This window comes from Sebastes fasciatus, chromosome 16 (assembly GCF_043250625.1).
Source record: "Sebastes fasciatus isolate fSebFas1 chromosome 16, fSebFas1.pri, whole genome shotgun sequence".
NCBI lineage: Eukaryota > Metazoa > Chordata > Actinopteri > Perciformes > Sebastidae > Sebastes > Sebastes fasciatus.
Genome location: NC_133810.1, coordinates 9,358,548 through 9,382,490, shown reverse-complemented (window position 1 = coordinate 9,382,490; position 23,943 = coordinate 9,358,548). Strand labels below are relative to the sequence as shown.

The following is a 23,943-nucleotide window of genomic DNA, read 5'->3' as shown; positions in this document are numbered from 1 at the left end:
TACTTGTGTGTGTGTGTGTCCTCTTGAACGTGTGCAATTCGGAGTTTCAACAAGAATTTAGCATCAGTAATGATGGACGTGTGTGTGTGTGTGTATACGGCGTTTCCATGTCTATGCCTAGAATACGTGTGCGTACATATTAGGGCTGCACTCGACCAAAGAAATTCTTAGTCGACTAACACTTATCGATTAGTTGATTTAGTCGACAGATCTGTAAAACTTGAGTTTCTCCGCAAAGAATCACACAAAAGCATCACTTTAAATCTTGTGTTTACCAGAGATGTGCTCATACGTTTCTTGGAAATAAGTCATTCAGCATGAAAAAGCATAAAAAATGACTAATCGGCTAAAGAAATCTTAGTCGACTAAGATCAAAACTGAAGAGGCAGCAGCCCCAGTACTAACACTTCAGTCTTTCTGTGTGTGTGTGTGTGTGCAGGTGCACAGTATATATACATGTGTGTGTTCTCACCTGTCTTTTGGCTCATGTCTGTGGGCAGGTGTGGAGGACTCGGGCTGAAGTGCTCGTTGCTGTAGGGCAGGAGGGACGTCAGCGGGTGCATCCCGTGAGACTGCTGCACCACCGACACTTTGTTGGACTGTTGACGAGACACAACGACACAAAACCAATTTAGATTAGAATGATTTTACACTATTTCCTACGTTTTTTTCCACACTGACTGAATTGGTGAGATACGAGGGCTGCAGGGGCTCAGTTTGAGGTGAGTCACAAACACATATACAGTACATATTACAAGAAACAGTTATTTTAAGGTCGACACACTCATTACAGTCATGTATTGCAGTGTACACCTGCAAGTGCAACAATTTCACCTTCAGAGGGGCTCATTTCCTATATTTTACCAATTCAAATATTGATTGAAATGTTATAAATGACAGAAATAACAGGTAAAATTAGACCCAAATTGAGATAATCCAGGATGCAGGACTGATTGAAATACTTGCAGGAGTTCTTATCAAAACTTGTATTATAATTTTTTTGTCCGACACATGAAGAATTACAGATTAAAAAAATAAAAACTGCTAAATAAATCTGCATTTTTGTAATTACTAATGATGTTTGGCAACTGTATTTCAAGATTTAATATAAATCATCTAGCCAAACACGATCAAAGAACATCACAATCGACGTGTTTCCATTCAATTGTCAAGCAAATTTTAAGAGAGCTTTTGAAACGTCACAAAAAAGAGATGTGAATTAGGCGCGTTCTTCAACTGGTGTGGAGCTAATAAATTTGGCTGCAGTGTAGTTTGGTCAGAAGTTGGCGTTATAGGCTACGCATGGCTGTAATCTACCAGTAAAAAGAGTAGAAGAAGAAGTAGAGGTTGCGAACCGGAAACAAAACAAGTCGCCTCGGCCATCTAACCATCTACGAGAGAAATATGGATAAGTATGTAAATAATGTATCTGTGTGACTCTGTATAACCAGTGCCTCTTCTTATAAGAGTAAATTACAACAAAGACATTTCATCTGTTTGAGATCTTTATTTCAACGTTCATTAGGACTCATCTAGGGAAATTAACAGAATTTTCCATTACAGAGGTCTTCAGGAATTTTTTTCAATTGAGTTTTAATTGTTCTTCCATGTCAGCTATTTTTGGCCGTGTTTCATGCTGTCCGGAGACGAAGACAAGCATTCCCACGTTATGGGAATATCCAAGCAGACGGCTACAGCGGAAACAGCTGATCAATCATGTGAGTTAAATGTTCACTACGTCGGATTTATTCAGCAAAGGCGTTTACATATCCCGTTTAGCGCATCAAGACTTTTTCGACAAAGACAAAAACCACCTCAAGCGAGCGTAAAAAACTTTTTTTTCGCATTTGAGGAGGTTTTATCAAATTTTGCCATTTCCACACAGCTTTTCTAACACGACACTTCAAAATGTGAATACGAATATGTGAATGGAAACACGGCTGGTGATGAATGTTTTCCTTTCTTTCATTTGCTAAAAGAAGATTTTTGTCAACGTCCTTTTTTCAAGACAAGACGATGACGAGACTGAGAGAGTTGTCGTCTAGACTTAAACTATGGAGCATAAAAATGACTAAAATGTGACTAAAACAAATATGTATTTTCGTCTTTAGGCGAAGACTAAATCTAAAATAGCTGATCACATTCACTCAGAAACAAACATGACATGTTTTAGACAAATCTCTTTTCTTCTCTTCATTGAATCACTGATGTTTAAAGATGCAAGATCGCACAGACACACAAAGATACCAATATCGTTCTCTCAGACACTGTCTTAGGACATTTGCATTTGCTCGTAGATACAAAAAAAAATCTAACTTAACATGCTCACACATGTACAAGAACGAGAGATGGAAAGAAAGAAAGCTGGCATCTTAAATCTGCTTTGGAACAAACAAGATGGGCTGCTCCCATTGGTTTTCAGTGGAGCAGAGAAGAGGAGGAGGAGGAGGAGGAGGAGGCCCATTTGATCGATAAGCCTTTGATGATCAAGTGAGGCTGCGTGCGAGCTTCTTTGCTTTCATGTTTCTGTTTACAAATGGCTTTCAATAACTTACGTGAAATCCAGTTATTGCTAATGCTCACAGCATGCTGGCTGACATACGATATGTCACAGCGGTTTGCGATGTTGCAGGCAGCCAACCAAGCCGTTACACTGGCTGCGTATGTTGTTTGAACCACGCCATGTGTGTGTGTGGACTGGGCAGTGTAACTATTCCTGTGGGAGGCGAGTGTAAATATGCGTCTTTTTGTGCGAGTGTGAATGTGTGTTTTTGAGTGGGTGGATGTGTGAGGATGGATATACAGTATTTGTGTGTGTGTGTGTGTGTGTGTGTGTGTGTGTGTGTCTCCAAGCTGCATTAAGTCTTTGAAAGCTTGGCAGAGACGCCGATTTTCATGTATATGAATATTTCTGAGAAAAGTTTTAAAGATATTTTATTTTGTACACTGAGATGGACAAGCCTGTGTGTGTGTGTGAGCGGGAGTGTGTAACATCAGCACTACAGAGGGGCAGATCTGGAGCTTCTTGCTGGGCCTCCTGCTGAGTTACAAAGTGAATACCTTATCACTTAAAGGCAGAGCTTCCACACGATACACTCCACATTAACACACACGCACACACACTTTCAACGACTCCTTTCCTATCCATCAAGATCTTAAAGTCTCTCTCACTGGCCAAACACACACACACACACACACACACAAACGGACCCTCATGTGTATGCTACACGCCTAGCTGTGGAGCTAAGATCAAACTGCTATACCGCTTTCAATGTTGAGACACATGAAAACAAAACGCAGTGCCTCTGTACCGGAGAGCCGAAGGGTGGGAGGTTAGGGGGTGGTGAGAGGAGGTAGTGTGGGAGCAGGGTGGAGGACATAGAGGTGAGGTTTTAGATAAGGTCTGTATTCATTAGAACCTGGAGAAGCCTTCACAGACGGAGGAGATTAAGGAATATGCAAAGATTTTGTCGAAAAATGGCCACTTTACAGGCTGACAAACAAAGGCAACAAAATCATCCCCAATGTTCCCGTGTAGACACATGTTGTCATGGTAATCAAACACAAATAGTCATGTGGGATGGAAGTGAGTGATGGGAAAAATGTACTAAGATCTACTCATGATCTAATTGAGAGTCAGTGTTCCCTTCACAAAACAACTCAAGATGGTTGTATGAAAAAAAGAAAGATTGTAGAACTGGTGTTGCGAGGATAAAACAGAAACATGGTAAAAACTGAAATATATATATTAAAATCACCTTTTAATTACCTTGAACAATAGACTTGAGCTATTCTGTTTCGGATATTTCTATATTATTCAGCACTAAATCAGATTTATTGTCGGCACTTTCACAATAATGTGGATATTGACGTTGGGGGTATTGAGAAGTCAGACACTGGTGATGAGGCAACTCTGGCATGACACCAATGCAGCTGTTGTTGCCTGTTGGGCTTGAGTTTGTCATGTTATGATTTGAGCATGTTTTTTATGCTAAATGCAGTACCTGTGAGGGTTTCTGGGCAATATTAGTCATTGTTTTGTGTTGTTAATTGATTTCCAATAATAAATATATACATACATTTGCATAAAGCAGCATATCTGCCAACTCCCATGTTGATAAGAGTATTAAATACTTGACAAGTCTCCCTTTAAGGTACATTTTGAATGGATAAAAAATGTGCGATTAATTTTTAATTAATACATTAACTATGGACCATCTTGTGATTAATCACGATTAAATATTTGAATCGATTGACAGCGCTAGTTTAAAATAATGCAAAAAATGTAATGCGACTGTGCAGCTTTAAAATGCTGCCTTTTATCTGAAAACGTTTGTTGATCTCATCACTTGATGCCTAAAATGATCAACAAGTCAAACTGTGATTTTCTTCCAGCAATACTTTAAGTCTCGTGACTCTACAGACACACTGGTGTCAGATCTTATCAGCAGTCTGTTTCTTAATGACGCTGCTGCCTTCAGAGCATTTTAACTTCCAGATCAATTTTTTGCTGCTCTTCATCACCACTTGATATAAACACAAATCAAAGTAATTTCCGCAAACACACAGAGTCACACGGCTCTGAAATGGTGCAACTTTACATTTTCAGCAGTAGCAATGACATTTTGCAAGGAAAATCCCCAAACTGGTTTGTTAGCGTCAGCAGTGAGCACCACCATGCATATGTATAGAGGTCACATGACATAAAACAAATCTGACTGAGCCTTGAATGCAAAGAATCAGAGTTCATGACTGCAACAGATATGTAAATTAGTTTTCAAATGTTACATAAAAAGACAACATTGTACACAGAAAACCACTGTGTACACTGTAGAAACCAATATACCTAAAGAAACACACAATCCAGCGGATGTGAATACTACTCACATACAGACTATAGTGTGAAGTGTGAATATTTGCACACAAATCACACCTCACCTACTTTACAGTGCGCACACACACACACACACATATTCTGCTTTTCGACAGATTCTACACATATGGATGCAGACACACACACACACACATCTGTGCAGGGCTGCTATGAGCCTTCAAAAGTAGCTGTGGCTCCGTTTCACGTGCTGAGGTCGATGTAGCCGTTTTGCTGTAACATTATAGCCGCAAAATCGTCCATTTATGTTTCCTCTCTTCCTCGGGGTAATTAGCCGGCCTTGAAGTGGCTTTCGCTGCGCCTTCCTTTTTTTACACACACTCAGGGAGGCTGACTGAGAGCACTCATTTAACCCATAATTATCAACCCCTCTGTATTTAAAAAAAAATCCCCCCCTCCCCTCCTCGCCCCACCACACACATACACTCACACAACTTACACATAATTACCTTAGCCGAAACAGACGAGCGTGTACATGCATGTGAGGGACACACACACACACACACTCGCAAAAGATCAAATAACACTTTGGCATCTTTGAAACGGAAACTCGCTGCTATGTTTTTGTAACAGAGGAGTAACACATATGTTCAGGTGCACACACACACACACACATATTAAAACACGCACACAGATGCAACGGAGGGAAAAGTTCACTCACCCTTTAATTTACAGGAGTAGAGTTACCCACCCTTGCAGGCCGACATAAATCGTCAGAGAATAAATTCATACATATCAATAGTAAATATAGGGTTTTCAACTGCGACCGACTGAACTTTGATTTATCTATTTTTTTTTTTATTTAAAGGAAAATAATATGCATGAGGGACCATATGAAAGCACTGATTATGACTGAAGGCCAATACGTGCTCTTTCAGAAGTGTTGTTAGGACCGTCCGAATGGGTGAAAAGGTATTTTCAGATGTTCAGTCGGAGGATCTGCTTCACACCGTTTTTAAGTTTCTGAAATTAACAAAATGTCCAACGCATTCTTATCCCAACCGCTCGGCGTCACTCTTTTTGGTCGCAGTAAACACGTGCTTAATGTTGTGAAGTAAACAAAAACGCTTGCTAGGTTCGATGAACACAAATGAACAGCTGATTGTAACTTCACGCACAGGACCAGACAGTGGTCTCCTGGATGAAAGCCTTGTGTTTGTTGGACCCATCCACCTCCCCTCCCGCCCGCCCAGTTTGTCTCTTTTCGCTCTTTAAACTACATCACCACACTCCCGTCGCACTTTCCCTGAGCGTCTACCGTTTACATTATAGTTAACGGAACGCCCGGTGCATCTTATAACCGACGCTAAAGGGTGCCTTAAGCGTCGGTATCCAACGCCGACGGCTGTGACAAAGCATCGTTATTTGATGCCCTGCAGCAAAAAAGTCAGGTGGGCCCACCTGGAAATGGGCGGAGCTCGGAGCACTCTATATTCCCTCGTATTCCTGATTTCCCCACAGTCTGTGTTCACTGATGAAAATCCCAAAATCTGGAGTATGGACACCATCAGGGTCAACACACATACCGGCAACGCCGTGTAGCATTGCGTCGTTTAACGCCTGTAAAACACACTGAGCAGACTGCAGAGACACAAAAAGCAGTCAAGGTAGGGCAGCAAGGATGTGCTGGGCAATGAATGTGATAAAACTGCTCCTTTACTAGAGCGTCGATGTGCATTGACACTGAGAAATAGGACGGATCTGTAAAACTGAGTTTCTCCACAAAGAATCACACAAAAGCACCGCTTTAAATCTTGTGTTTACCAGAGATGTGCTCATTCAGCATGAAATAATGACTAATTTACAAACCAAATCCAAGTCAACTAAGACCAAAACTACCAATTGGTTGTCGGGCTGGGCAATATATCAATATATAAATATTGATATTTGATTTTCTCCATATCGCCCAGGCCTAATTAGTCGAAAAAGGCATTGAAGTAGAAGACTGCAAGATATCAGACATGGATGACACTTGCAAAAATGTTTATGAAGAAGGAACTATATTCAACACTTTTGTCAGGCCTCAAGGATACATAAAATGCATTTTGGCGAGAAACGTTGACTAGCTTTAACCGATGTTACACAATGTCTTCAAAAGGTAAAGAAACAGTAGTTGGTGCATACTGGTTGAAAGCATACTGTGTATCACTGTACATACATTAATTAATCATGTAAGCAGCCCTAAACATGAAGAAACCCACTGCCAAACACCAACTGCAGCAGCACTGAATAATAAATCTCCTGTTTGTTGATTACATCAAAGATGTAATGACTTCAAAGACGCGATTACTTTAAAAATTTCAATTAGATATCACCTTTTTAAGTGCGTCAGGAAATCGCACATGTAGCCCTCAGTCTCTCTGTAGTCTAATTTCACTTGAAAGGCCTTTGATTTATCAGCATATTGTTGCTGCCTTTTATCTCCACTCTATTTGAACAGATATCTGCTGCTGAATACAAGAGTTAATGGGGTCTCAGACATCACTTGTTTGTAATGACGGCCCTCCACCTTGACCCTGACACACACACACTCGTACGTATGCATTTCACATACACATGCGTGCAAAGAAACGCAATCGACACACACACGCGCGCCTTCATTTAGAGGACCTAATGCTGATAAAACGCCTCTAATGTATTCTTTAGTTTTCAGATGACACACTAAGTAGATCCGTCTCTTTTTATATTTGAAGCGGAAATTAAAGCGTCCTCCCTTTTGTTCCCCTCCTCCAGAGTGCTTTTGAGTCTAATGTCTTTAATCTCAAATTTCACGGAGATGGCACATTCAAAACACTCATTCACTCTTTTTTTTCTTTCACGGTCATCCTTGCCCTGGCGTGGAGGAAATAATGAAAAAAAAGAACAAATAATAATTTGCACAGTCGCTGGGAATTAATGGTGGCTTCACCTCGCTCTCTCTGCAATCCTTTCAAGTGGCTGCAATCAAACTGCTTTGCAGGAAAGAGCTTGCTCACAAAGAGATCTGAGCTCGACGGCGTCATGTTTTGTCATCAAATGAATCGAGGTTGCACTTAATAAACCGGCCGCCAAAGACAAATGAAAACAACCATTTATAAATCAGTGTGTGAATCAAACCAGATCTGCAAATTAACTATTACAACAAATGTGCCACTCGAGAGAGGTGAGAAACTGGTGTCCAGAGCCTGACGGTGGATGCAGTGTGGAGTGCCATCACTCCACTAAGGCAGAACATGGATTTCAGGAGCTATTCAGTGGAGAAAACCTATTTCATCAATGATTACTTCACACAATGTAGATGGGTTTTTTTTCTCCTTTGTCAAAGCAGCACATGTCGAATGTCAAGGTAGTTGGAAGTGGAAATCGTTTTTTTCCACCTCTTCAGTGTCCTTTAAAAAGACACAAATGTACCGCTCTAAGTACAACAACGTTTCATCTTAGAGGTCAGAGGTCAGGGTCATGTTCAATAACCACACACACACACACAGTATATACACATGATGAGTGCGGGGATTTGTGGGTGAACAGGAGGGGGGGAAAAAAAACGAGTCTAACGGCGCGGTAAAATTCCCGACACCTGCACGCAGAGAGAAAGTGACAAAGAGAGACTGAGACAAACAAAGACATGATGTACAGAAAGAGAAAGACATGTGAGCGAGAGGAGAATATGAGGTGGCAACAAAAGAGAAGTGAGAATCTCACAGAGCATTTGATCCCGTGGAAACTCTTGGCCTAGATCTGACTGATATTAGATTTTTTATCAATTTTAGATCTGATTTTATCGACTCCATGGAGGAAGGTTAATGTATATGAAACGTATATGAAGTCAAAAGGCACGACGGTGGGAAATACCTGCTCAACCTATTCTGAAACTCTCCTGTATGACTAAGAAAAAACTGAAATGATTAATATGATTTCTGAAAAGAAAAGGTTTCTGGCTTTGTTGAGAGGAAATGGATTGTATAGGATGTCATTTGATTTCTGATTATTTGCTAGAAAATCTTTTCGGTTTTGTATTTCAGAGACAAATATACAGCATGCTTATAGAAAAAAACAAACACCTGAAACATTTAATTCAGTTAACTTGAAATGCATTCTGTAACTGTACTTTTATGATATTTGTAATTTTCTCCTCCACTGCTGCTCCTTAAATTCTCTCTTTAATACACAATATAACTCAGAGACATTACGTTCATACACAACCAATTTGCATTTGTAAATACTTTTTGTAAGAAATGTACTGTATTGCTGTCTGGATTTCTTTATACTAACGTTTATATTGAACACATCTGCAAACTGTTCACCACCAATGCAAAATGTTTAAATGGAAAAGTACTCAAAGCACTTGGTTCGGTTTAGGAAAACAGTATGGTGGTCTTGGTTAAATGTAGAAAAAGTCAATGTAGTCGTGAAGCATGAGGCATTCACTTTATTAATATTTAACCAAAATCATTACTGTTTCCTAATTCAAGCCATGTTTTTCAACCAAAACCGTGCACTCTGGTGTCAGAGTCCAGTGCTTTGTAGAGTACCACCAGGGTGACCTGCCCTGCCCGACATGACCTCCCACAGCCCGTCCCACCGCAGCAGTCGGTCTCCAGTAGTGAGTAGGTCTCCCAATCTGGAAGTCATTGCCTTCTCCAGAGTCAGGAGCCCAAAATGAGAGCCTCTTAGTTGGAGGTTTGGGCAACATCAAAGCCCAGGCAACCATAACAACGCAGCTATGTTTAAAAAAGGGCCAAACACCCCCCCCAACAAGCCCGCCCACTCCCCAATTACACACACACATACACACACACACACACACACACACACACACACTCACAAATGCTCATATGCATGCATGGATGCATGTATGCAAGGACACGCCCAGTGGTGTGCATGCAAATACACACACAAACACATGTGCAAACACACGCACCATCGTCCACTGCTGCCGCACACCACTGGAACATCTGGGCCGTGGCCATGATGAATCAGTAACCGCCGCTTGTTACTAACAGACAGAAACACTTTGTGTGTGTGTGTACATATTACTATGCATACTACACCCAAACGTAACGTTCACAGAGAACAATGATTCCAGTATTTTGATAAGAAGAAGATTTGTTTGGATCAAGATAGAAAAGTAATCTGATCATCATTCACACCAGGATGAAGGACACTGGTTTCATTTGTATTTAACCACCACTTTTCCTCCTCCTTCTACTAGTTTTACCGAGGAGGACAGTGAGGTCGACTAAGAATTTCTTTGGCCGAGGACAGCCTTACAGAAAATGTATGAGAACAAGTTGAATATGTATTTTATGCATTTATTCTTTGCCTGTAATTGCTTGTTCCATCCGTTCTGATTCATTATTAATGTCATGTATTTGTACAAGCCTTCAGCTCTCCTGCACAGGTTGTTATGTATGCATATGTTTTATGTAAGCATATTAGGGCTGTCAAAGTTAACCATGTCATACTAGCTTGTCGCCAAAGGGGGTTAAATAATGCTCCAAACTTATATTAAAGATATGTGAATGAAAACGGGTTCTAGTCTTCCCTTTACAGACATGCTCACTTTATAATAATCACATGCAGTTTGGGGCAAGTCATAGTCAAGTCAGCACACTGACACACTGACAGCTGTTGTTTCCTGTTGGGCTTGCCATGTTATGATTTGAGTATATTTGTGAAGGTTTCTGGACAATATTTGTCATTGTTTTGTGTTAATTGATTTCTAGTAATAAATATATACAGACATTTGCATAAAGCAAGCATATTTGCCCACTCCCATGTTGACGAGAGTATCAAATACTTGACAAATCTCTCTATAAAAGGTACATTTTTAGAAATAAAAAAAGTAATTTGTGATGAAACGTGATTAACTATGAACAATCATGCAATTAATCCCGATTAAATATTTGTATCAATTGACAGCCCTAATGATTATACTATCTTTACTTCCATTTACCAACAATACTGGTGTAAATAATAACAACAGAGTTGCAGCACTGCAGTAGCAGAAGATGAACAGTAGGAATGATGGTAGTTGTAATACAAGTGGAAGTACTGACCAGACTTGAGAGAAAGAGAAAAGAGAGACAGGAAAAGAGTACAGATTCACTTTTCACACTTAATCTGACATCACAGCTGAGGCTCGATGTGGTGAGTAAACCTCTTCATGAGAGACGACACTCTGCTCGGCTGCAGCTGGCTCGGGGCCATGGATACTGGATGACTGGGTACCAAAATCCAATCCAAGCATTGCGATGGCATTTAGAGATGAGTTATCGCTCTCTTAATGAGTGGACGGAGACAGACAAGCAGGCAACTTTCTCTTCCAGACTGCGGTGACGGTTTCGCTCTGCAGAGATGACCTCTAATGATTGGTCCCTAAAGGGAGCTAATTAATGGTGTACTTGTTTATTTCTATCAGAAAGCGCCACAATTAACAACTTGTTTGTGACATTTGGGCAATCATCCACAACAAAAATATTGACGCAGGGAGTCGGGAGGAAATGAGGCGACCGCAGAGGACATAAATCCTCTTTGAGACACACTTCCTCCAGGGTTTGGTTTACTCAAACAATAGATACTACGACTACTTGGGGCCACAGCCATATTTGTCTGTCTTGTGGGAGCCGGTTAGCAGAAGCAACAAACAAAAAAAAATCTAGCGGTTTGATAACAGCATTGTCGAAAAAGCACAGAGGGCTCGCCGTGGTGGAAAAGGCGTCTGTGTTTGCATTTATTCTCAGACAAACCACCCGGGATTGTTTCCAGGGTGAAATGTCAAACTGTGTTTATCTGACCTGATACATCTGGTGGCTGCACGTTTTTAGCATCATGAGCGACCTTTTGGTGAATCTCCTACTGTACTGTTTGAGGGAAGGAAACGGCGGGCCTCAGATCTGTTTTTTTTCGTCTTAAAGATCCCCAGGGTGATTGCCATCCTGTCCGGAGGTTATGCGGTCCCGTCCCCTGCTGAGATGACTGAGCGCGTCTATCGCTCACTCATTGTGAAACCGTTCCCCTACGGCTGCCGAGGACAGCTTTCACTCACAAGCTCAGCCTAAATACCAGACCATGTGCCCAAATGGGAAATGCCGCCGTACATGAAAAAAAAAAACCCTGCAGTGACGTGTTTCCTGTGTGCCGGTATCTGTCTAATACACAAATATGGCCACCGAATACCACAATAAAAGAACCACAAAGGTCATGATTAAAGAACAAAGGTTTTTTGGGGTTTTTCTAGATAGAGAGATGCACAGAGAATGTGATTTAATCCAGTTTGGTTCTTCCTTCCTGTTAAGAAACCTTTGGTTTTGAGAACAAATTTAAATATTTTAGCATGCATACCAAATTTCTACTGCGGGATAAATTCAGAGCTGAAACAATTGTTTCAATAATAAATTAGTTGATCGGCAGACAATTAATTGGCAACTATTTTGATGATAGATTCGTAATTTGTTGATTTTATCAAAAAGAAAAGACAAATATTTGCTGGTTACAGATTTTAAATGTGAGGGTTTGCTGCTTTTCTGTGTTTTTTTAAATCATTTTTTATTGAATATCTTTCGGTTTTTGACTGTTGGTCAGACAAAACGAGACTTTTGAATATAAGACCTTGGGCTCTCAGAACTTGTGTTGGCCATGTTTTCATCATTTTATGGACTTTTCAAAGGCTTAACGATTGATCTATTCAATAAAAGAATAATTGCTTATAAAAATAATTGTTAATTGCAGCCCTAAAACTGTTTGTCAGAAACATCTTGAAAAACACACACCAAAAGATTTTGCATGTATGCTCATCAGTTCAAAGACAGGCTGCTGGTACTCTGGAATAATGCTCCCAAAATCTGTCTACGTTTAGGACAACTACAAATTTACATCTTCACACCTACATCTATAAATATTAGGGCTGTCAATCGATTAAATTATTTAACCGCGATTAATCGCTTGATTGTCCATGAATAATTGTGATTAATCGCACAGATTTTTTATCTGTTCAAAGTGTACCTCAAAGGGAGATTTGTCGAGTATTTAATACTCTTAACAACATTGGAGTGGAGCTTTATGCAAATGTATGTATATATGTATTACTGGAAATCAATTAGCAACACAAAACAATGACAAATATTGTCCGGAAACCCTCACAGGTACTGCATTTAGCATAAAAAATATGCTCAAATCATAACATGGAAACAGGCAACAACAGCTGTCAGTGTGTCAGTGTGCTGACTTGACTATGACTTGCCCCAAACTGCATGTGATTATCATAAAGTGGGCATGTCTGTAAAGAGGAGACTCGTGGGTACCCATAGAAACCATTTTCATTCACATATCTGGAAGTCGGAGGTCAAGGGACCTCTTTGAAAATGACCATGCCAGTTTTCCCCATGCATATGTGTATTTCTAGCAGTGCATGTCTCTCTCATGTGTTTTGTGTGTCTGTAGCGATCAGGGCGTTGCCGAGGCGGTCGTACATGGCTGACTCTGCGCGTAGGCCAACTGTTGGTTGAGTCAAGTTTTGGGGAAGCAGACAACTCAATCAGCTTACATGCTTTCTGCCCTCTGGGCCACCGGTTCACTTCACGTGCACGGTGCTTTCTGTCTGATCTGCTGCTTTGATGTTTGTATCAAAATAATCTCATCCCTGGGCGCCTGTGTGTTGTGGGAGCATTGAAGGCCACGCAAAAAGAAATACCTGGGGGGCAGAGTGTGCTGAATGGCCTTAACATCCCCGAAACCCAAACTGGAATATTTTTTTGGATACGCCTTTTTTTATTTATTTGCACACAGACACTTTATGGTGCTATAAGAAATATTAAAAGGCAATCTGCTTTTTTGAAAAGTGAAATGTTTTTGCACAAATTTGCATTTAAATTTGATACTTTTTAAACTTTTAGATACTTTTTAAAGAATAAAACTAATTTTCCACAAAGTTTTTCCACGTTGAATCACTTCTTAAGAAACAAGAAAAATAGAAATTGTTACACTTGTACATGAAAGTCCTGACACTAGAGCAGGTCAATAAAATCACTGAATTTCCAGGATACTTTTCTTTTCACGATACTTGAAAGCCGCTGCTGTGTAAACTTTATTCAGCGTGTTGACCTCTCGCTCTGTGCCGAGAAACTCCAACAAAGCCACTGTGCATTCCTCACTCAACACTATTAACAGCTGTGACATCAAATGACCGTCTTCATTAGATTATCCTGCTTCGCTTGTGTCAATGACACGGCCGAGGCTGCTCTTTACTACTGGGAGATTCTATGTTTGACAAATACAAACAAATACGAGGGCTGCATGTCAAACATTCTTATCTATCATGCATTTATTTTCAGTCTCTCCCACATCAGCGACATTTTCCTCCTCTGGAACTGACTTTAAACTTCCAGTTTCCACAACAGGAGGGAGGCTGCCAGCTCGTAACTGGGAAGAATTATACATATTTGTGTTCTCTTCAGGTGAAAGGAGACATTAAGCTTTGGATTGTTATTTCCTTAATATTATTGTACCTTCTGATTTAGCATTAGGATTATTGATTAATCTATAGATTATGTTTTCCATAGGGGAGACCTCCAGCAGCCCGGGTTCGATTTCGACCCACGGACCTTTGCTGCATGTTATCCCCTCTCTCTCCCCCCTTTCCTGTCATCCTCCAGCTGCTCTAATAAAGGCATTAGAAGCCTTAAAATAAATGTTTTCTACTAACTGTTTAGTCAATGAAATGTAAAAAAGAAAAGAGTAAAAAAATCACAATTTCCCAGAGCCCAATGTGACATCTTCAAAAGTCTTGTTTTGTCTGGCAAAGAGCACAAAACCAAAAGATACAATGATGTAAAACAGAGAAATGCAGAAAAAATCCTCATGTTTTAGAAGCTTGAATCACAATGTATGGCATGTTTGCTTAAAAAATGACTACAATGATTTATCAATTTCTGACAATTATCAACTTATCAACTAGGAAAAAAGCAGAGACATCAAACTCAAACCCAGCCAGAAGACACTCAAACCGACAGACGTACAAACTGTCTGCAAGAGTCATCAGATGACATCAGGGACAAACCAGAGCCCCGAGGCCGCTGTCCAATCAGCTCTTTCCTTTCATCGTCTCTCAGAGAGATCAAGCAGCACAACTCAGGACCGTTTTAAAAACCATCCTTCACCAAAGATTATAGTCGTTGCAACGGACGCTTGTGAGAGACGGTTATTTATCAGCACTGATGACCAGTGTCCGTACAGGGGGCTGACACTAAGCACTTAAAAGGGTCTCAGAAGTCTCAATGCACGTTGACACTATTCTTCATCTCCAGGCGGAGGGTAAAGGCCCAGAATGGTGACTTTTGAACCCCCTTACAAACTTCAAACTAGGTGAAAAAAACAACATTCATTACAATAAGTGGAGTGTTTTTCTGGTTTTAATTCAGTTTCTAAATTGCATTGACAGTACTAGATCTGGGCTTGACCTACTTTTTCATAGATTTTTCAATCATCACTCTGCAACTGTCATTCAGAGCACCCCTACGCGGCAGAAAAGAAAAGTTTAGCCTTAAAAAAACTTTTTATGGTGAAATAGTTCATAGAAATATAACTTTTCTGAAAGGTTTTTAGAGATTCAAGGTCCCTGCAGAACAGAGAATGGCTTCCATGATCAGTTAATTTACTAATATATATTTCTGAATAAAATGTTCTTAACCTCTTCCACTCCTCAAGCGGCGCCCTCGGCCGACTTCTCTTTTTCAGAGCCTCTAGCAGGCTCAGTCTTTAGAATTTAGGCTACATTTTGGTGAAGAAAAATTGGCATGTCAATTTTCAAAGGGGGTCTCCTTGACCTCTGACCTCAAGATATGTGAATGAAAATGAGTTCTACGAGTACCCACGAGTCTCCCCTTTACAGACATGCCCACTTTATGATAATCACATGCAGTTTCTTTTGCATGCAGTACAAATGTGTTATTTTCTCCTATTTTAAAGTGATGTATTTGAATATTTCTGCATACTGGGGTCCCTAAACAGTCTTGGGATTACATAAATTGGGTATCACTGTAAAGCTGAGACTCTTGTGGATCCAATGAGCCCAACTGTATTCATGTGTGATGATGTTACTCCCCATAGGAGCCATTTTTTTAAACTTGACCTCACTATATAAAATGACCTGTGGTGACCTCTGGGATAATCACAGCCTCATGAAACTTTACAACCACAAACTAGAGAGCTAGGGCATTCAGAGGATGGATGGCTTTCCTAGCTATGTTGACAAGAAGGAGGTTTCTGAGTAGTTTCCACAACAGAAGTGCTCCAAATGTCAAAAGTATTTGATACCAAATCACAGCATGGCTTTTTCTATGGTATTCCTCAAGGTCTTGGTGTCTTAATGTGGTACACACAGTGCTGAGCTGCATCTCAAATTAATCCTCCGGTTACCAGCTTTCAGATGATGTACACCACCTCTATGTGACATCTACTGTTGACCTGCTATCTCCCCCTAAAAAAGACAAAAATGGGTCTATGAAAAAGAGGGGGGGGGAGTGGAAAAGGTTGTTGTCCAACGGCCACAAACTGAATCAGTGCCATGATTTTATTTTTGCTTTGGCGAAAAATACTTTTCCTGCCAATAAAGCCCACTTGAATTAAAGCTGACTAGGAGATGGGATCACTGGAAAGAGGAGATGTAGAGATGAAAGCGATGCTTGTTTTGTTTGACTAACAGTCAAAAACCTCAAAGATATTCAATTTATTATCATAGAGGACGAAGAGACTAGCAAACTATTCACATTTGAAACCAGGATGGAAGCTGAAACCGGTATATTTTTGCCATTTATCCTTAAAAGATTGAACGATAACCGTAATAGCGACTAATTTTTCTGTCGACAGACTAATCAACTTATTGTTTCAGAAGAAAGAGCCACAAATGGAGACAAGAATAAGATTAGGAGAGAAGAAGAGATGGATGGATGTGTAGATAGAGGAAAGGATGGAGTGATGGATGGATGGAAGTGTAGAGGGAGATGGTGGATGCTGCTCTGTCTCCCTCTCTCTCCTTTCATGTCCTAATTTATTCTGTCTGATTAATTCCTTTTACCCCAGCGGCTGCAGCGATTCCTCCAGATATGCAGTGCGCCCCACCTCCTATAGCAGCCCCATGCTCTCCTCTCTCTCTCCTTCTACTGTACCTTTACTCTACTCTACCTCTCTCTTGGCCCACCTGCTGGGCTGGTCCCCTCTCTACACGCCAGTGCGGCAGTGAGGAGACGGAGCGGGCATGCCGTAACCATGGCAACCATTGCACTGCTTCAAACCACGGGCCACTAAAAGTCCCGTCTCTTGATCTTTAAGATCTGTTGCTCCACTTGTTTCATTTGTAAGGGCAGAATGCAAACAATTCAAAAAGCAATATGGATGTAGACTTTAAGACATTAAAGGGTCCCAAAAATTACAAACAACATATTTCACATGCACTTTTGATATGTCCATACATGGAGTAAGTGAGAAGATAAATTTTTTTTTTTTTGGGAACTGACCCTTTAAAACAGCTCTTTCTACTCACAGTGTACTAATAGTTTAGGATATTTCGATTAATTGTCATTGTCAAAAGTAATTTTTCAAGCAAAAATGAAAAACATTTGACTGTTCCAGCTTCTCAAATGGGAGAATTGGTTGCTTTTTCTCATCTGACATTATAATAAATTGAATATGTTGGAGTTTTTGTGTGTTGGTTGAACAAAAAGTGGCATTTAATGACAATTTTTTCACCAGTATTCACTTGCATTTTCCAGTTTTTTAAGGCTTTATAGACCAAACTAGGGCTATCCTCGGCTAAAGGTCGACTAACATTTGATTTTGTTGACTAATTGATTAGTTGATTTAATCGAAAGATCTGTAAAACTGAGTTTCACCACACAGAATCACACAAAAGCACCGCTTTAAATCTTGTGTTTACCAGAGATGCGATCAAAGGTTTCTTGGAAATAAGTCGATCAGCATGAAAAAAGCATAAAAAAACAACTAATTGACTAAAGAAATCTTATAATCCACTAAGACCAAAACGACCAACTAATCGACTAAAAGCAGGCAACTCTAAACCAAACGACTGATTTATCAAGAAAGCAATCTGCAGATTGAGATGTCTGTTTGTATCCTCAGCCACATTCAAATGTTAACCTCAAACCATAAAGATCAAACTCTGGACGAGAGGGCAGTGTGTTAAACAAGACACAGTACGAGGATCATCTGTGACCATGGTGACCCTCCAAACAGGCGCTACTGTGACCACAGAACAGTTTCTATAATGTTACGCTGCATATGCCCAACCAAAATAAAGCATTTTAAAGGACACACACATTATTGCTTCTGTGAGTGTGTGCAGTCATGTGTTTTAAAGGCTCAGAAAAAAAATAAATTGAATGTTACAAAACTTTTTCACCAGAAGTGAACGGCTTCAGCCAGAAAACATCAGATGGACTTGAAAACTATACTCTGGAGTTTCGTCCAAACACCTGGAAAAACAGCTTTGGTTTTCTTCTTGACTCTCATTTATGGTTATAAGTGGTTGTTACCACAAGTGGTTTGGCTTGGTCTCGAGGGGGGGATATGATGCTTTTCTGTATGATGGATAACGCCTGAAGTCAGTTACCGTTATGCAGCTGCATCAGTGTCCTTGGGACACAGAAGCCCTGAAGTAAAAAAAAAAATGTACATCCTCTTCTTGTAAGAAGCACATTCTTATACATTCAATTAATTTCCTCTGATTGTAATCAAGTTTGACTGCTGGAAGAGTTTTATTGTGGTTTAATCCAATTTGTAAAGAGGCAGATCTCATTTTATTAATGAGAAACTTGTTAAAATGTAGTGTTTCGCCCTCAAAGTAAGTGGCTTTGACTTGTGCTCACAAATGTGCTCATATATTATCCTCCCTATTCCATCATCGCTGCCCTTCCCTGGTGTGTTTTCTATCAAAACAAAGCAGAAATGTCATAAACATAATTGTAATCTTTCAATTCAATGTTGGGATTCTCTTTGTGTGTTGAGTCCAAGCCATGATGGTAAAACATATTCCTTCTCTCTCTCTCTCTAAGATGTCGAGAGATGCACTTCATGTTTCTGGCAAACATCCTCGCTGTTTGACTGGCTTGAATTATAGATAGGAGACGCAAGCCACCCACTGCTTGTTTGTTTGTTCAAGACTTTGAGTAAGCAGAGGGAACGCAAGAGGAGCGAAAGAGAGAGAGAGATGAAATGGGATGGAGAGTGCAGAGGGAGACGGAGGAGAGGATGAATAAAAAAGACAAGAAGAAAGAGACAAAAAGCAGAAAGAGCAGAAAAAGATGAGGGATGGAGAGACTGATGGACAGAACAAGACAGCAACAGAAAAGGAGAGGAACCCAATCCATGAGAGATCGTTGAGAGCATCATCAACACTGGGAGTTTGAATTGGAAAAATGAACACGTTCATGGCGCACGTATCAGGCAACCCGGTATCACGCCATAGCGTGTAATAGACCCGTCTATCCGCCAGAGGATAGCGTGTCCGTAGGGCTGGGTGATATGGCCAAAATCTTCTATCAGAGCAAAGGTCACATATCTTCATAACGATATATATTACAATATAGCATGTTTTCTGGTAATTCAATAAATAAATAGTCTATATAAAATAGCCACATGATAAAGCCTATTTTTGTCATGTTTTGCCGCGCAGAGGCGTGAATATTACACGCGTGTATGAAGGTGCAATACCAGCAGGGGGCAACAAAACCACTTAGTTATGTTAAGGAAAACCGTCATGGTTGACCTTAAAATAAGTACGTAAACTAAGTACAACAACTTGAACACCGGACCCCTGGTTGAAAGTCCTGTGTTTGTTGGACCCATCCACCATAAGCAGTCTTTCTCCCTTTTTATTCTACGTCACTAACTCAGAGCGTAGCATATTTACGCGGATGTGTTTACATTGCAGTTTAAAGACTACATAATGTAGAAATGAAACGCCAAAAGCAAGAACAAAGAAGAAGAATCTTATTGGATGCGAAATGACTTGCGCGTTACCATGTCATTCATATGCCTTTTCGTGCGACCGGGCTGTATCAGGATACAACCGAGAAAACACTTTTCTGATATTGATCTGACAATACGACAGCGTGCATCAAAACCAAAATTGAGGAATTCATCCTTGGCTGCAACAAGCACTGTTTGGTGGAATATCTATTATCAGCTCAGTTTGGTCTTTAGTGTGCTGGAGTAATACTTTGAAAAGGTTTTGAGGTTGATGCTGAACTCGGCCTCCTAGACACCACGTCCATCATGTGCTCAAAGCTAATCACACCAAGAGAGAAGAAGAGATTAAGAAAGACAAAAATAATTGGTAACAGCGAAATAAAAAGAGAAGCAAGCGACGCAGTGACACATGGTGGCATAGAACATCACGTTGAAAAGTCACCATACATAATTGTTTGGTGCAGAGTTCTGCCTTACATCATTGACCGCCCCGTCCCTGCGCTGCACCTCAGCGGCGGTTCTTCTGAATCCAAGGGGGAACCCTCCTCTGCCCATCCAGATCACATTACACAGGGCTCAGGGCTCTGATGTGGCTTCAGATAGAGAGCGTACAAACCCCGGCCCACAACCACACCGACCGGCTCAGCGCAGGCCCCGTCCTGTGGTCTCCTCGCTATGAAAGAATATTTTTGAATGCCTTGTACATTCCCTAACTATATCCCCCCCAACATGCTGCTCTCATTTAGAAGGGGTTTTTATTGGGGGGGTGCAAAGTATGCCGGTGGTTGTGACAAGTTGTTCTGAAGGGACGCATAAATCCCTTCATCGGGTTTCACTTCTAGACAGAAGGTTCTGGTGTGTTCTGGTAGGATATGGGAAGAACTGAGAAGAACTAATAATCAATATCAGACCTTAGGTTTAGTTTAGTTTCAAGAAGTGATATATTCGGATATCTAGACACGTACAGACTAGTTTAATTTTTCCCAAATAAAATATCCATCATCAAAAAGTGTGGCACTAATGACAAGAAACTGACATACATAAATCCTGCTGTTGAATTTAATTTTGGTACTATACAGACAAGGGCTGCAACTAACGATTAATTTCATTAATCTTTCAATTGCTTTCTCAATTAAGCAATTACTCGTTTGGTCTATAAAATGTAAGAAAAGAGTGATAAAAAGGACGTTATAGTTTCCCTCAGCCCAAAGTGATGTATTCAAATAGTTTGCTTTATTCAACCATCAGTCCAACACCCAAAGATATTTAGTTTACCTCCGTATGTGACATAAAAAAAGCATTAAATTCTCACGTTGGAGAAGCTGGAACCAGAGGATGTTTATGCCATTACTCAAGCTCTATTACAGACCTCAAGAAATATTCTTTGCTATCACAAATATTCATCAAATGAAGCAATGAAAACCAATTCTAGTCCGGTATAAACTAGAATTACCACCTCACCGGTTGTATGCCTCCGCTAACCAGTCAAGTTGCAGTTTACATCCACGTTGGTCCAAATTGTCATCACAACATCATTTTATCCTGTTAGATATCCGTGTGAAATTGTCAATAATTAGCATATGAATTCTCGGGTTATGGACAAAAATGTGTTTTGTGAGGTCACAGTGACCTTGACCTTTGACTAACAAATCTAATCAGTTCATCCTTGGACGTTTGTGCCAAATTTGAATAAATTCCCTCCAGGCGTTAATGAGATAACGGACTGGACGGATGGACGGACAACCCGAAAACATAATACGTCTGGCTCCGGCTATCACCAGCACGTAGGCATAAAAAAATTGTATTTTCTGGTTTTGTATTGTATAGTGCTTTATTTGCAGTAGCGTGGACAGCTGTAATATGTTGGGTTTGTTCATGTGTTGTGCAATTTTCACTGCAAACATTTAGTCTTGTGAAAGCCGGGAAAGCCCAGCTGTAACCAATAACATTAGCGATGGCTCAGTTCCAATTAGGTTTGCCAGTATGCCGCCATACACATTATCAGGCCACTGGTGCTGGAATATCTTAAATGCAACTCAGCCATGATTCATGTTATTAGTTACACCTGTGATTAACAAGTCAGACATGAAAAAGGACAATAAACAAATGAATCTCCTCCACGATATACAGTACACACACACAGTCTGTGGTGAGCATTCACAGACTTACCTATCATTGAAAGGGCTGATGATGTTGTTCAGCAGAATTGTGCTTAATGCCTTTTAATGGATCAAACACAGACAATTTGAAAAGCAAGATAAACAGGCTAATGAAAGGAGGCAAGAGCTGCATGTGGAAGGAATGAAAAGCAGAAACTACAAAAGAAAGCTGAAGAGACTTTAGGTTTAGGAAGACAGAGGAGAGGATGCAAACACTAACGTACAGATGCATGTTATGAATGAGTGTTTAAAAAAGGTGGTAAATAATTGAAATGTTAGAGTATTTAGACAAATGGTCTCCTACTAATGGATGAATGCAAAGAAAAGGAAGCTCCACGCACACACACCACCCCATTACAACATGGTCAGCCCTCCCCTTTTCATCCATCTCCCTTCTACACATCAATTAAATCTCTTTCCATTGGCCAGGTCTTGTACTATATTAGCGCCCTGCCTTCCCTCTCTGTCTCTGAGTGAGTTTCTCTTTAATCTTCAGGAGATGTTCCCATTGATGGGTCTATTGATTTGATGTTGCGCCAGCTGCTTTTATCTCCAGGAACTCAAAGAGGTGTTGGAGAGACGAGATGCACTCTCCACCGGGTTTAACCATGCAGACTCTGGCTTGTAGCTCAGCCTCATATAGGTGAGAATACATCTTTTAAATGTGCAGGAATAAAGAAATGTCAATCAGCAAGCCTCTGTGACCCCAAACTGTTTTTAATCTTATGTTTTAAACAGAAATAAAAGATGTTAAGGAAAAAGAGAAAAAGCCTTCTCTGAGTTTGGCGAAATAGACTGTGTTGAGGATTTCGACATGGCAAAACTCCACTGGAGTCATCTGTGTACGTTGGGAGAGTGAAGCGAGGGCGCTACCATTCAGCTGACCACACGTGGAGTTTGTCCAAAACCCAGTGAGAGCCAGTGCTGGTGCGTTCTACCACAGAGCTGCATGCACAGGCCCAGGGGGCCTCGCTGCGCTGCAGCATCAGAGAGAGACCGCCTGTCAACCACTCGCCATCTCTCTCAGTGCTCTCCCTGCCGTACCATGCGTGCATGTATTTTTGTGTTTTTGAACTGTATGTGTATGCTCTTGCGTTTATATGTGTATCTATTTATGTCTTTTAGTCTATTTAGGAATGTGTGCATCCAGGATTTCATAAGAAAATCCAGCATGCGTGTCTCTTTGTGTGTTTGTGCGTCTCCCCTAGAGAGCAGGGCAGGCCTGTGGTTTACGGAGCGCCTGCCAAACTGCCCGGTTGGCTAACAGAGGGGGTTGATATTCTGCTATCGATCATCTAAACTAATAACATGGTGACTTGCCCACACTGTGTAATTATCACCCCAAAATAAAGTGGCTGGCTCTACTACTTAGGGCCCTCTGCCTTTAAATCAGCTTTTGTCATCTGCTCACTCCTTCACTCTTTGCTTCTTCTCGTGCCCCTCGTACAAGAGCTCACTCTGTGCACCTTAAAGTGTAAATCCTCAGACAATTTTCCCTGTGGGCGTCATGTAGGAACGGAGGCTGTAGACGATTTTCTGTGTCAGACGCTTCCGCAATTTTCCGTCTCAGGAACTAGTAAGATTTCTGTAAAAGCTTCCTCCACGGCTGTGGTGGGAACAAAAGCAGCAGCAGTTATGTGGGAACTTATGAGTGTCAAAAACACTTCCATACCTGAATAATTTAATCCAGCTACAGGTTCCATGTGTGAAAAGGGTTTAATGCCATGTATCACTCACCATCTCCATCTATCTTACCCAGTTCTGTCTCTCACTTCCAACAAATGACCATACCGGTGTTATTGCATATTTAGCCCATTTTCACATACTCTATAAATTAACTATTTTGGGAAGTATGTGTTTGTGTTTTAGATATTTGAATGCATGCAGCTATTGGTTTCTACTCATTGCATTAAGCTATGAAAATCACTCCAT

The 23,943-nt window shown here is 40.6% G+C and overlaps 1 protein-coding gene across 27 annotated transcripts in view; it reads right to left on the bottom strand.

The window, feature by feature from the left end:
• The window catches only part of tcf7 (transcription factor 7), an 83,930-nt gene that overhangs the window by 32,611 nt on the left and 27,376 nt on the right, over window positions 1-23,943 (bottom strand). For all 27 annotated transcript variants that reach the window (XM_074611983.1, XM_074611984.1, XM_074611985.1 and 24 more), the window contains exon 4: window positions 473-599. In XM_074611983.1, the coding sequence (XP_074468084.1) occupies window positions 473-599 (127 nt within the window). The remainder of the gene's footprint in view (window positions 1-472; window positions 600-23,943) is intronic.